Source organism: Camelina sativa, chromosome 2 (assembly GCF_030686135.1).
Source record: "Camelina sativa cultivar CO46 ecotype springtype chromosome 2, ASM3068613v1".
Lineage (NCBI taxonomy): Eukaryota > Viridiplantae > Streptophyta > Magnoliopsida > Brassicales > Brassicaceae > Camelina > Camelina sativa.
The window spans coordinates 429,395-444,964 of NC_141881.1; the positions used below are offsets into that span (position 1 = coordinate 429,395).

The 15,570-nt window shown below is 30.8% G+C and overlaps 1 protein-coding gene across 1 annotated transcript; it reads right to left on the minus strand.

The window, feature by feature from the left end:
* Positions 1-743: 743 nt before the first annotated feature.
* On the minus strand, positions 744-3,055 carry LOC104711925 (putative aquaporin PIP1-4). The gene is made up of 4 exons (XM_010428709.2): positions 2,165-3,055; positions 1,650-1,945; positions 1,188-1,328; positions 744-1,047 (listed from the first exon to the last, which is right to left on the minus strand). Exons 1-4 carry the CDS (start codon positions 2,493-2,495, stop codon positions 952-954), a joined length of 864 nt encoding a protein of 287 aa, XP_010427011.1. The 5' UTR covers positions 2,496-3,055; the 3' UTR covers positions 744-951.
* Between the last annotated feature and the right edge of the window lie 12,515 nt (positions 3,056-15,570).

The window sequence follows — 15,570 nt, forward strand, 5'->3', positions numbered from 1 at the left end:
AGAAAGATTATGATTTCAAATAACAAGACATTTCTCGACAAATTTTAGAAAGGTAACACAAGAATAGAAAGCATCGTCTAATAAGTTCCGAGACGATTTGAGCATAAATCAGTAAAGCAAATTGCATAAAAAAAATTACTTGAGCGGACGTAATTGTCGTTAAAAATATAAAAAGAGTAATTTTTTTGAATAAAGAGATTGAAAATGGGCATTCTTGAAAATATTTACTTACTAGGACTTTGAGATTTTTGTGGGAGTAGCAACAGCCACAGCCACTTGTCGCATTCACAATTCAATTCCACTAAAAAACTAAAATCATTCTCTCTCAATCCAATCTTTCTTTGCTAGGGTTTAAGTATTTTGTAGGCTTTGATCCTCTTTGTTGCTATTCACGTCGCCCGTTTGAGAGAGCCAATTTAGTTGTGTATGAGGAAACTTGGATGCATTATAACTTGGATGCATCACCTTCATTTCTCTATCTATGGTGTTTGTTGTTGGTTGCTGTATAGCTCATTTATGTTAATGTTTTCACCTGACTCAGCATCCACCACCTCCGCAATGTTTTGAAGAAGAAGACTAAGAAGACTAAGAAGCTCGTGATGAAAATCAAAGCCCCTGCACTTAAGGCCTCCCTCCGTGATGATTATTGACTGCTCTTTGGTTTCTCCTAACCCACCAACAGTACCCCTAAACATCCCCTCTTTGGTTTCTCTTTTATTGCATCTCGAGCGTCTTAGATGTACTTTTTAACTCAAACAGCATAAATAAAAGATTAACCATAGTTTTTACATTAAACAGAGACACATAAAAGAAAATTTCACAAATCCCAAATATTGTCGTTTTCATGAGCTCCATACATTGCAAAACAAAAGCTACATATATAATAGAGAGAGAGATAAGCATAGTAGGGAAACTAAAGAACAAATCTGGACATGTGGGAATCTTTTGTTTTTAGCTCTTGCTCTTGAAAGGTATCGCTCTGATGACCAGCTGGTGATAGAGCGCTGCTAATGCTGCTCCAATGAATGGTCCAACCCAGAATATCCACTGCAAACCAACCAACCACAAAAACCAAATCCAAAAAGATCAGAATATATATAAAATATTACATATGTTTTTCAGCGAGCGAGTGGTCCTTTTCATCATATGTGTTTGTAAGTAAGAAGATGAAGAGTGTATGTACTCACATGGTCGTCCCATGAGTGGTCCTTGTTGTAGATAATTGCGGCTCCAAGGCTTCTTGCCGGGTTGATTCCGGTTCCGGTTATTGGAATTGTCGCCAAATGCACCAAGAACACTGCAAATCCGATTGGGAGTGGTGCCAATATCTACAATTGAAATGACCAAATTGTCATTAGTATTACTCATCAACCGGAACTAATTGGCTCATCAACTACAACTAATTAAACCAATAAAACCAGGGAAAACCAAGAAATATATCAGTGGCTTCTCTCACAGTCTAGACAACTATAGATCGGAACTAATTGGCTCATCATCAACTACTAATTAAACCAATAAAACGGGGAGTAACCAGTGGCTTTCTTAGTCTAGAGACAACTTAATAAACCGGAGCTACACACCATTAAACTACTAATTAAACCAATCAAATCAGTAAAGCGACACTAAAGAGAGTAAGGAGGGGTCCATACCGGAACGTGTGAGTCACGGGCGCTTCTCTTGGCGTCGGTGGCGGAGAAGACGGTGTAGACAAGAACGAATGTTCCGATGATTTCAGCACCAAGGCCAGAACCTTTGCTGTAACCGTCAGCGACGCCGTTGGCACCTCCACCGAGAGTCTGGTACTGCTTTGGCTGGAAACCCTTGACGACTCCGGCACCACAGATGGCTCCAAGACATTGCATTATTATGTAGAACACAGCTCGGGTCAGAGACAGCTTCCGAGCCAAGAACAGACCGAATGTTACAGCAGGGTTGATGTGTCCACCTGAAAAAACACACATACACAAAGCATATGTTACACAAAGATACAAGCTTTATCTAAAAAAACCGGAGTAAGTGACAGATCTAGACTAGCCCAAGCAACAAGAGACCAGAAAGTTCCCTACTTTTCTAAAAACAGAGCACATAAACGCAAGATCAAAAACAGAGAACCCCAAACAGAGATTTCAATAAACTGAGAAGATAGAGGAAGCTAGGGGAAAACCTGAGATTCCAGCAGTACAGTAGACAAGAGCAAAGATCATGCCACCAAAAGCCCAAGCGATGCCCTGGATCCCAACAGAGGCACACATGGTTGGTGCTCTCTTCACTCCCATCACTGTCAACACAGTGATGTAAAGAAACAGGAAAGTGGCTATGAACTCGGCGATACCGGCCCTGTAGAAGGACCATGAGCTGAGCTCGCCAGGCTCGAACAGTGGTGCAGGAGGTGGCTCTTTGTAGTCCTTCTCGGTGGACTGAGCAGATGTGCCGATGGGTTGCCTCTCCGGGAACTTGTTAGCTCCCACTCTAACATCTTCTTCTTTGCCTTCCATTTCCCTCTCTCCTTCTTCTTCTTCTTTTTCTTTTTTTTAGGGTTTTTTCTCTCTCCCGAAAGGTTTGGTTAAAGTTGTGAGCTTTCTCTTGTGTGGTCTGGGAGAGAGTGTGTGGTGGATATAGAGTCCATTTATAGAGAGATAGGATATAAGAATTATATAAAGAAATTGCCTAACGTCTCCAAACATTTATTTCATGGGTTATTATTTTTTTTTCCGAAGAAAAAAACAGAAAATATGTATTTAAAGTAGTAATTATTATTTTGTCAACTAGTAAAACGAATAGTTAACACCTAATCATAGTAAGATCGTTGTTATACTCATATTTGTGAAGATTTGTTTCTATAGGAGTTAGGGAAATTAAACTAGTCTAGTTACCATTTTTTTTTGTCAACTTGTCTAGTGTTATTAGACCAGTGGCCTTAAGTGGATTTATTATTCATGAGTAAATGACGGTAAATGTTGAATGAATTAATTATGTTACTAATGAAAAGTTTGGTGATTTGTAATATTAAAATAAAATAAAATGTGATGGAGGAGGACTGAAGAGAGGAGAGGGTTCTGGAACGTACCGAGAGGTGGTGCTCTCTCTCTCTCGTATAAAAAAGACAAAGAAGCTGAGTTGTCTTTTCTTTGCCAGATAATAATGTCTTGTATGTGGTCCACTTTTTTTTGGACGGTAACACGAATCGATAAAAATTGTTACTGAGACCAGTAAAGCCCAATAGTTGAAACGGTAAAAAATAAAATAAAAATCATGTCTCCCTCTCCAACGAAGCAATTATCTGACCGTTGGAGAAAAAATTTTGACAGCTTTTTTATGAAAAGTCATTTTCGTTGGACTATAGTATAATGCCATGCTTCATATCATTTTTAAATATTCAATTATTCATTCCTGAAAGAGAAAGAAAAAATAATGAAAAGTTTATAAAAATCAGTTTTCACGTTGACAAAAAAACAGTGTTACGTACTGATGAAAGATATATGTAATTTACAAATGCGGTAATGGATGGTAGGGCAAATCTTCAAACCTTTTTTTCATTCTTTTTAGTTCACTTTTGCTTTGTTAGCTTTTTACTGTTTTGCTGCCTAAAAAATTTACAAGCCTCGCTATATTAAATCTCAAGTCTCTCATTTTTTTCCAATTCATAGTTCGTTGTGGAGCGAATAAAATCGTATCAGATTCAGATGTTAGAATTCAATTATATTGGATTGGAAGCATGCAAGTAAACAAATTAAATATTAGTTTACCTTTTTTTGGGTGCTGACATGTAAAGGTTTGAACAGCTCAGAGATGAGAGAGAGAGTATTGCTTCTCTTGTGGATCACATGCTTCGTTGCCAACAATCTTATCCTCAAAATTTTCCAACTTTCAAAAATTCAATATTAGTACCATAGTTACAGTGTTGTGAAAAAGACATAATGTGAATTCATTACGTATTCGTTTTCGAAACGCAACCACAACGCATAGTCACTCAGTCACATACCGTCCAGCCACCATAACCTTGACACGTGTAAGAGACCCGTTGAACATGTGTGTTGTTTTATTGGGACGGTCCCGACCGAACGCCAAGCCGCATCTATGTCTGTCTATAATGTGACATTCCTAGCTTTATAATTGAAATCTTAAAGTTTGTTGTACCTTTGTTCAAAAAAAAAAAAAAAAAAAAAAAAAAAAGTTTGTTGTACCTTTGTTTCTAGTAATCTCACTTTTAAAACTAATTTATATAACTATAGTTTAACGTTATGTTACTATACTTAAAACAAAAAAGTAGATATACAAGTTTAAAGTAAAATGTGACATGTGGAGAAACAATTAGAAAAGGTACCAGAATTTGGAAAACATGCGAATTGGTTGAACAAATAAGTTTTATTATCTAGGAGAGATAAACAATTACAAGTTAAAACTACATTTTTACTTATACTACTTGCTACAACTCAATTACGTGAACTCTACACTTACCAACTACTAGTCCTTACCTCTAGATACTAGTACTAGTTTTACAAGCAATGTTAAACAACTGAATCAACAACTCCAAATAGTCTTTAAGTCTTCACTAAACATTAACTAACACAGCACACTTAATCATTGGGCCTAAATAATCCAGCAGCCCAATGGTATCCTTCAGAGAAAAGGATGGATACAAAGCCTAACTTCAGTTGACTTTGCTTCCTTCTTGTTGACTCTTCTCCTTCAACAACATTTTGACAGAGAAGCAAATAGTTTCGTACTGATCTCAAGAGCATATATATACCATTACCACATGTTGATTTAGGTTTATATGCTTGTCTTACATTTACAGTCAACATAATGAACACTTGAGTTGGAGCTGTAGGTTCATATTTAACCCAAACATATGTGTTATAGCCTGCGGTAATTAAGCAAGTAAGTCAAAATAATTTGAAGGGTCTCGTACTCTTCTCATGTGCAGGTAAAGTGTGCTTGGTTCACTTTTCCCATATATATATATCAGAAGATTACTAATTTAAAACCCCAGCACCACGGATTTGAGGCCCATTGTCGGAGAGAGCAAGGCTCAAAAAATAGCCTGGGACCAATCTTGAAACGACATCGTACCGTCCGGTTATTATTTCTGATAGGCCATTCTTTGTCTTTGGTCTTCTTCACATGCATTACTCTAACGTAATAATTAATCTCCAACATCCGATTAAAGGTGCTCTCACTTTTTTCGATTAGATTCTTATTACTAAGTCATTACAGGTTGCCACTTTTTCTTATGTTTTACTATGCTGTGCATATGGGAATTTCTTAAAAGCAAAGCTGACACGACTTAGTTAGGGTACTAATACTTACTGTAAAGAAGGATCATACTTTGATAATTGATTTTTCGAATAATCTAGAATATTTGATATGCTTCAATTCTTTAATATTGTATAAATTCTTATAAGGTTTTTCTTGAAAAATCTAGATAATTAAAACTGGAAATTTGTTCGAATCATCATCTAAGTGAAAGTAACGTGACTGGTTTAGAAAATTCTTTACTACATATATATTATTGTTTTAATTACGCCCAACATTATGATTAAGGCTGCTATAATGTTGCTTATCCGTCTGGTAAAACAACTCATCCATTGCCCCTTTTTGGTCTATTAAACAAAATTTAACGTTGGTTAGATTTGCTTTTGGCCTAATCTTATTTTAAGAAAAAAACAATCATACAAAAAAAAAAAACTACAAGTGAAAGAAAACTTCATGTGTTCTCTCGTCCTTGAAATTTATAAAGCAGTCAGCAAAATTGTCCTATCAAGTTGCTTCATGATTAAAATCCTTTTTAGAAATATATTAAAGTTTTGGATGGAATATATATATATATAATTTTTGATGTATAGGTGAAACATCAAGATAAAGTCTATTGACCCGACTAGTTATGGTAGTCATGAGGCTGAACTACCCATTCCTAAAGTTGATTAGATTTCAAAGAAATAATTTCAAAGGTACAAGTACAACTGCGATATTTAGCTGTTCATTTTGTTAGAACTTTTTGTGATTTTTGGATTTCGAAAATTTATCACTTGCAAAAGTTATTTACATGCGTTGGCTTTTAATTAGTTTTGAAAAGACCATATATTGCAGGTCCCAAATTATTGGTTACCACAAAGTATTCTATCAAATTGTATAAAATCTAAAACCAAATTGTAAATATTATACAATTTAGTGATAGTAAAACTGTTTAGATGATTTAAAAAGTCCATGTATTAGGGGGGAAATAGCTCACAGTGTCACTAACCATCCTCAGTGGGAGCAAGTTTATGTCCATATCTATTTTGTCGGTCGATAAGTTCCAACGGCATAAAACAATGCCACCATTTGTAGCATTTTCTGAATCCATTTTATAATATTATGTACGTTTGTGCGCGTGCGCATTATCGCATGCGATTGATTGGTAAGTGGTAACTGTGTGTGTCTGTGTTTTTTGTGTGTGTAATGTATGCACAAAATATATGGTCCCTGACTGATTAAAGTTGCTTGCAGAGAACTCAATGAAACTAACTGAGGGCATGGTCAAGATCTATTCGATTAAATCTGTAGTTTATTTACTTACTAGAAGTTGCTCCGTGCTACGCACGGATTTGTCTTCGTATTTTTCAGTAACTTTAGTTTTTAGAATATAATTATCATTTGTTTCATTGGTAATTTCATTTTTTACGTTAGATTTTCATTTTTTTTTAATTGGGATTCTTTTTCTATTGATTAAAATGGTTTATTTTTATGGGAAGAGTCATGTATCTTAAGTAACTAAAACTACATCCTCATGTATAATGAATATCATTAATCATGTTTACTTTATCTAATAACAACATGTTTACAAGCTTAGACTGATTCTCTTCTGTAATTAGGACGTGTTGTTTTGCGGTGTAACCACTTTACAATACATTCATGGCAAAATTTGTGATTACAAAATAGATGGTTTATGTAATGTATTTATAAACATTAAAATGATATTAAACATTAAATTGGTCGATCAGTATTTATCCAACTTCGAGAAAATTTAAATAAAATAATTTTAAATAATATTTTAAGGTTTATTCATGTGTCTTTACTCTCTAATTCACCAAGAATTCAAACTTCAATAGTATTTTTATTTAGATTTAATTAAAATCCAAAAAAAAATTGAGATTCCATAAAGAATATTTTCCTATATTTTCTGTATTTTAACAATATGTAAAATGCTATAATATTTATTTTTATTCACTGATGTAACTGTAACCATAAGTAGTAGTCTATTAAAAATGACCATTGTAAAGATATGGAATTGAAGTGATAATTATCCCTTTTGGAAGTACAATACTTGTTATACCATAATTATCCCTAATATCACAAGCACATTTTTTGTCCTGTCAACAAAAGACGAAAAATGATATGAATCCTTCATAGCCTATTTAGTGGCTTTAAACGAATTTTTTTAAAAATAAAGATCACCTTTTGGTGATTTTATTCACTTCGACATTATTAAAGGAAATCCTCATCATTTTTGTCTTGTTGTTAAGTGAAGACATAAGCGAAAGTTGAAATTAAAGTTCCATATCACAAGTTAACTGAAGTCAATTACAAATCACCTGGTAAATAAAAGGTTTTTCTTCAATGTCTTTCTTTCCACATGTATTAGAGATCTGATCATCTATTTTAAGCTTTGAGTCTCCCTATCCGTAGTAGTAATCTTTAAAAATATCCTAGTTAGAATAACAGCCTAAATAAAAGAATTTATAATTGAATTTTAAACTCAAAAAATTCGTTTTCTAAAGCAATTATACACCTCTGTCCGGGATACATCTTAATTAGGCTAAGTTGCATTGTTTATTTTTGATAGATGTCATCGTGAAACTCTGGTAAAATCTCTGTGAAATTGTAGAACGGAAAGAATTCTTCCCTGTCAAGAAAAAATGTTACGGATTCCTTTGACTTTATAAATATGTCGTAGTGTACATGCACGTAGGCTTCATTGTGTCTTCATGTCGTAATTAACCTTTACGAACTCGTTGAGCTAAAACAGACAAATGTCATTACACCTTACTCAATATGTTGTGAGGAAAAAGCTTAAGAGGAGAAAATCAAAGTAACTAAATTTTTTAATTGATTGTTTGGTCATTCCGTAAAGGTTTTCTCCACCCCCTAACCACAAGTCCAGACTACTACTTTACATGCTTGCATAAACTTCAATTCCTTGTCCGAGATCTTGAATCCTCCGTTTTCATTTTAAAAAGAATTGTGCAATGAGCAGTTTCATTTACTTGATCTAAAGAAAAAAAGTTTCAGAGACATGAGACTTTCCTAGAATCATGACAATAATTTGGGTACGAAATAGAATACAATCACATCAAAAACATATTAAGGAACCAGCCAGTCAGCAACTAACTATAGTACGTAGGACAATTTGCCGGTTTTAAATTAATGGGACTCTACAGAATTTTAGATGAAGAAAATAAGAGATTAGAATATATATTTATGACTAAACAATTTATAAATGTATAAATGTAAACTAATTTATTGGGATTTAAAGGTGATAATGGGACGTTACTAAATATTGTTTCAATACACCAATCTCTTAGCCTTACACGGTTTATTGATCGACGATAAAGAAGTCAATATTAACCATGTTCTAATTTTGTAATTGTGAAGAATACATATGGCCCATTAGTAACATTAATTCAGTCATAGGTCCATATATATTGGGTTTTTTAACACACTAAAACATTAACCAATTTATGGAAAGCAGAAGGTTGAAAACAAAACAGTTACTAAAGATAATGCATGGTAAAAGCAATTTGTAACCCACTACATGATATTAAATATTAAATTTTAATACATTTTCCATATAAGAAATAATCAAACTTAATGATTTAATTAATACTATTTTAAATATGTCACTTACAATTTTCTAATGAAATAAATAGATAGAAAATCAAGAAAGTCTAACATATATGAAAATCTTCTTATATATATATGATTTGAACATGAGAACAATTCTGAAATGCTCTTGACAAGATCGATTTTATGTTGATATGTGTATTGATATGAAAGAAGATGCTATAGTTGTGTAATATATCATAATTTAATAGGATTTTAGTGGAAGTATGGAACTGACGAACTTTATTGTCTACTCAATGAAAGAAAATATTATATGATTTTAAAACGTGTGAAAATTAAGGTTTATAAAATTACATTAAGGCTTAATCATAATCATGTATCTTTATTGTCTACTCAATGAAAGAAAATATTATATGATTTTAAAACATGTGAAAATTAAGGTTTATAAAATTACATTAAGGCTTAATCATAATCATGTATTTAAACTATTTCATTTCTCATCCAAAATATGATTTTTATTATGATATTTTTTTATTATAAAATAGTGTGTTTTTTTACTTTAAGGATGAAGGACAAATTAAATAAAATGTAAGAAAAATGTTTAAAATGGATGTATCAAATATCAGTTATTTATTAGTAAATGTTATAGAATATTACATTTCTTATCATATACATAATATGAGATTTTATTATAAAATAATTTGATTTTGTTTGATAAAAAAATTTAAGATATAAAAGTGGATTTAAAAATATATGTCAATTGTACCAATATTAGGAAGAGAACTATGACTATTTGGAATTGAAAATGATATAAATTTGTTAAATAATAAAATAGAAATAAAAGATGACAGGTGTCGGTAAAAGAGAATACCAAATGTTGCAATGTGAGTAAAAGTTAGAAAAAACCTTCTCTTATTATATAAGAGAAGGTTGTCATATTATGTAAGATTTATGAATTGATAAGATAATTTTGAGAACACATAAATATCTTACAATCTAACATAATCTAGAATTCTTTATTGCTCATGAATTATATAAGATTGAAACCCATAAATCAATTTTTTATATAATTTAGAATTTGTTCTTGCCCCTGAATCATACATAAGATTGAAACTCATATTTATCATTTCAAAATAAATTATGATCATTTTTTCCTAAGATTAAACCACAAACTGATAAATGGTGGTTTTAAATTAGTAGAGGCCTACAAATGGTTTTTATTGAAAAAAGAGAAAAGGAAATATTGAGAGTTTTTTTGTTGTTTTTTTTTATGGGCCAATAGTTACTTAGGTCTAAAGTACAAATAAATTTAGTTAATTAAATCTAAACAACAAAAGAAGACACGTGTTAAATAGATAAGATGCCAAATGTCATCTCCTTAGCAAAAGCTGAAAAAACCTTCTCATATTATATAAGAAATAATTAGATTTCAAAGAAATAATTTCAAAGGTACAAGTACAACTGCGATATTTAGCTGTTCATTTTGTTAGAACTTTTTGTGATTTTTGGATTTCGAAAATTTATCACTTGCAAAAGTTATTTACATGCGTTGGCTTTTAATTAGTTTTGAAAAGACCATATATTGCAGGTCCCAAATTATTGGTTACCACAAAGTATTCTATCAAATTGTATAAAATCTAAAACCAAATTGTAAATATTATACAATTTAGTGATAGTAAAACTGTTTAGATGATTTAAAAAGTCCATGTATTAGGGGGGAAATAGCTCACAGTGTCACTAACCATCCTCAGTGGGAGCAAGTTTATGTCCATATCTATTTTGTCGGTCGATAAGTTCCAACGGCATAAAACAATGCCACCATTTGTAGCATTTTCTGAATCCATTTTATAATATTATGTACGTTTGTGCGCGTGCGCATTATCGCATGCGATTGATTGGTAAGTGGTAACTGTGTGTGTCTGTGTTTTTTGTGTGTGTAATGTATGCACAAAATATATGGTCCCTGACTGATTAAAGTTGCTTGCAGAGAACTCAATGAAACTAACTGAGGGCATGGTCAAGATCTATTCGATTAAATCTGTAGTTTATTTACTTACTAGAAGTTGCTCCGTGCTACGCACGGATTTGTCTTCGTATTTTTCAGTAACTTTAGTTTTTAGAATATAATTATCATTTGTTTCATTGGTAATTTCATTTTTTACGTTAGATTTTCATTTTTTTTTAATTGGGATTCTTTTTCTATTGATTAAAATGGTTTATTTTTATGGGAAGAGTCATGTATCTTAAGTAACTAAAACTACATCCTCATGTATAATGAATATCATTAATCATGTTTACTTTATCTAATAACAACATGTTTACAAGCTTAGACTGATTCTCTTCTGTAATTAGGACGTGTTGTTTTGCGGTGTAACCACTTTACAATACATTCATGGCAAAATTTGTGATTACAAAATAGATGGTTTATGTAATGTATTTATAAACATTAAAATGATATTAAACATTAAATTGGTCGATCAGTATTTATCCAACTTCGAGAAAATTTAAATAAAATAATTTTAAATAATATTTTAAGGTTTATTCATGTGTCTTTACTCTCTAATTCACCAAGAATTCAAACTTCAATAGTATTTTTATTTAGATTTAATTAAAATCCAAAAAAAAATTGAGATTCCATAAAGAATATTTTCCTATATTTTCTGTATTTTAACAATATGTAAAATGCTATAATATTTATTTTTATTCACTGATGTAACTGTAACCATAAGTAGTAGTCTATTAAAAATGACCATTGTAAAGATATGGAATTGAAGTGATAATTATCCCTTTTGGAAGTACAATACTTGTTATACCATAATTATCCCTAATATCACAAGCACATTTTTTGTCCTGTCAACAAAAGACGAAAAATGATATGAATCCTTCATAGCCTATTTAGTGGCTTTAAACGAATTTTTTTAAAAATAAAGATCACCTTTTGGTGATTTTATTCACTTCGACATTATTAAAGGAAATCCTCATCATTTTTGTCTTGTTGTTAAGTGAAGACATAAGCGAAAGTTGAAATTAAAGTTCCATATCACAAGTTAACTGAAGTCAATTACAAATCACCTGGTAAATAAAAGGTTTTTCTTCAATGTCTTTCTTTCCACATGTATTAGAGATCTGATCATCTATTTTAAGCTTTGAGTCTCCCTATCCGTAGTAGTAATCTTTAAAAATATCCTAGTTAGAATAACAGCCTAAATAAAAGAATTTATAATTGAATTTTAAACTCAAAAAATTCGTTTTCTAAAGCAATTATACACCTCTGTCCGGGATACATCTTAATTAGGCTAAGTTGCATTGTTTATTTTTGATAGATGTCATCGTGAAACTCTGGTAAAATCTCTGTGAAATTGTAGAACGGAAAGAATTCTTCCCTGTCAAGAAAAAATGTTACGGATTCCTTTGACTTTATAAATATGTCGTAGTGTACATGCACGTAGGCTTCATTGTGTCTTCATGTCGTAATTAACCTTTACGAACTCGTTGAGCTAAAACAGACAAATGTCATTACACCTTACTCAATATGTTGTGAGGAAAAAGCTTAAGAGGAGAAAATCAAAGTAACTAAATTTTTTAATTGATTGTTTGGTCATTCCGTAAAGGTTTTCTCCACCCCCTAACCACAAGTCCAGACTACTACTTTACATGCTTGCATAAACTTCAATTCCTTGTCCGAGATCTTGAATCCTCCGTTTTCATTTTAAAAAGAATTGTGCAATGAGCAGTTTCATTTACTTGATCTAAAGAAAAAAAGTTTCAGAGACATGAGACTTTCCTAGAATCATGACAATAATTTGGGTACGAAATAGAATACAATCACATCAAAAACATATTAAGGAACCAGCCAGTCAGCAACTAACTATAGTACGTAGGACAATTTGCCGGTTTTAAATTAATGGGACTCTACAGAATTTTAGATGAAGAAAATAAGAGATTAGAATATATATTTATGACTAAACAATTTATAAATGTATAAATGTAAACTAATTTATTGGGATTTAAAGGTGATAATGGGACGTTACTAAATATTGTTTCAATACACCAATCTCTTAGCCTTACACGGTTTATTGATCGACGATAAAGAAGTCAATATTAACCATGTTCTAATTTTGTAATTGTGAAGAATACATATGGCCCATTAGTAACATTAATTCAGTCATAGGTCCATATATATTGGGTTTTTTAACACACTAAAACATTAACCAATTTATGGAAAGCAGAAGGTTGAAAACAAAACAGTTACTAAAGATAATGCATGGTAAAAGCAATTTGTAACCCACTACATGATATTAAATATTAAATTTTAATACATTTTCCATATAAGAAATAATCAAACTTAATGATTTAATTAATACTATTTTAAATATGTCACTTACAATTTTCTAATGAAATAAATAGATAGAAAATCAAGAAAGTCTAACATATATGAAAATCTTCTTATATATATATGATTTGAACATGAGAACAATTCTGAAATGCTCTTGACAAGATCGATTTTATGTTGATATGTGTATTGATATGAAAGAAGATGCTATAGTTGTGTAATATATCATAATTTAATAGGATTTTAGTGGAAGTATGGAACTGACGAACTTTATTGTCTACTCAATGAAAGAAAATATTATATGATTTTAAAACGTGTGAAAATTAAGGTTTATAAAATTACATTAAGGCTTAATCATAATCATGTATCTTTATTGTCTACTCAATGAAAGAAAATATTATATGATTTTAAAACATGTGAAAATTAAGGTTTATAAAATTACATTAAGGCTTAATCATAATCATGTATTTAAACTATTTCATTTCTCATCCAAAATATGATTTTTATTATGATATTTTTTTATTATAAAATAGTGTGTTTTTTTACTTTAAGGATGAAGGACAAATTAAATAAAATGTAAGAAAAATGTTTAAAATGGATGTATCAAATATCAGTTATTTATTAGTAAATGTTATAGAATATTACATTTCTTATCATATACATAATATGAGATTTTATTATAAAATAATTTGATTTTGTTTGATAAAAAAATTTAAGATATAAAAGTGGATTTAAAAATATATGTCAATTGTACCAATATTAGGAAGAGAACTATGACTATTTGGAATTGAAAATGATATAAATTTGTTAAATAATAAAATAGAAATAAAAGATGACAGGTGTCGGTAAAAGAGAATACCAAATGTTGCAATGTGAGTAAAAGTTAGAAAAAACCTTCTCTTATTATATAAGAGAAGGTTGTCATATTATGTAAGATTTATGAATTGATAAGATAATTTTGAGAACACATAAATATCTTACAATCTAACATAATCTAGAATTCTTTATTGCTCATGAATTATATAAGATTGAAACCCATAAATCAATTTTTTATATAATTTAGAATTTGTTCTTGCCCCTGAATCATACATAAGATTGAAACTCATATTTATCATTTCAAAATAAACTATGATCATTTTTTCCTAAGATTAAACCACAAACTGATAAATGGTGGTTTTAAATTAGTAGAGGCCTACAAATGGTTTTTATTGAAAAAAGAGAAAAGGAAATATTGAGAGTTTTTTTGTTGTTTTTTTTTATGGGCCAATAGTTACTTAGGTCCAAAGTACAAATAAATTTAGTTAATTAAATCTAAACAACAAAAGAAGACACATGTTAAATAGATAAGATGCCAAATGTCATCTCCTTAGCAAAAGCTGAAAAAACCTTCTCATATTATATAAGAAATAATTAGATTTCAAAGAAATAATTTCAAAGGTACAAGTACAACTGCGATATTTAGCTGTTCATTTTGTTAGAACTTTTTGTGATTTTTGGATTTCGAAAATTTATCACTTGCAAAAGTTATTTACATGCGTTGGCTTTTAATTAGTTTTGAAAAGACCATATATTGCAGGTCCCAAATTATTGGTTACCACAAAGTATTCTATCAAATTGTATAAAATCTAAAACCAAATTGTAAATATTATACAATTTAGTGATAGTAAAACTGTTTAGATGATTTAAAAAGTCCATGTATTAGGGGGGAAATAGCTCACAGTGTCACTAACCATCCTCAGTGGGAGCAAGTTTATGTCCATATCTATTTTGTCGGTCGATAAGTTCCAACGGCATAAAACAATGCCACCATTTGTAGCATTTTCTGAATCCATTTTATAATATTATGTACGTTTGTGCGCGTGCGCATTATCGCATGCGATTGATTGGTAAGTGGTAACTGTGTGTGTCTGTGTTTTTTGTGTGTGTAATGTATGCACAAAATATATGGTCCCTGACTGATTAAAGTTGCTTGCAGAGAACTCAATGAAACTAACTGAGGGCATGGTCAAGATCTATTCGATTAAATCTGTAGTTTATTTACTTACTAGAAGTTGCTCCGTGCTACGCACGGATTTGTCTTCGTATTTTTCAGTAACTTTAGTTTTTAGAATATAATTATCATTTGTTTCATTGGTAATTTCATTTTTTACGTTAGATTTTCATTTTTTTTTAATTGGGATTCTTTTTCTATTGATTAAAATGGTTTATTTTTATGGGAAGAGTCATGTATCTTAAGTAACTAAAACTACATCCTCATGTATAATGAATATCATTAATCATGTTTACTTTATCTAATAACAACATGTTTACAAGCTTAGACTGATTCTCTTCTGTAATTAGGACGTGTTGTTTTGCGGTGTAACCACTTTACAATACATTCATGGCAAAATTTGTGATTACAAAATAGATGGTTT

What these genes read in the sequence shown, in the direction of transcription:
- LOC104711925 (XM_010428709.2), bottom strand. Translation starts at nt 2,495, where the DNA reads ATGGAAGGCAAAGAAGAAGATGTTAGAGTGGGAGCTAACAAGTTCCCG. An exon ending in CCCGTGACTCACACGTTCCG is followed by an intron (nt 1,329 to 1,649) that starts GTATGGACCCCT and finishes TTTCAATTGTAG; the next exon opens with ATATTGGCACCACTCCCAAT. An exon ending in ACCACTCATGGGACGACCAT is followed by an intron (nt 1,048 to 1,187) that starts GTGAGTACATAC and finishes GTTGGTTTGCAG; the next exon opens with TGGATATTCTGGGTTGGACC.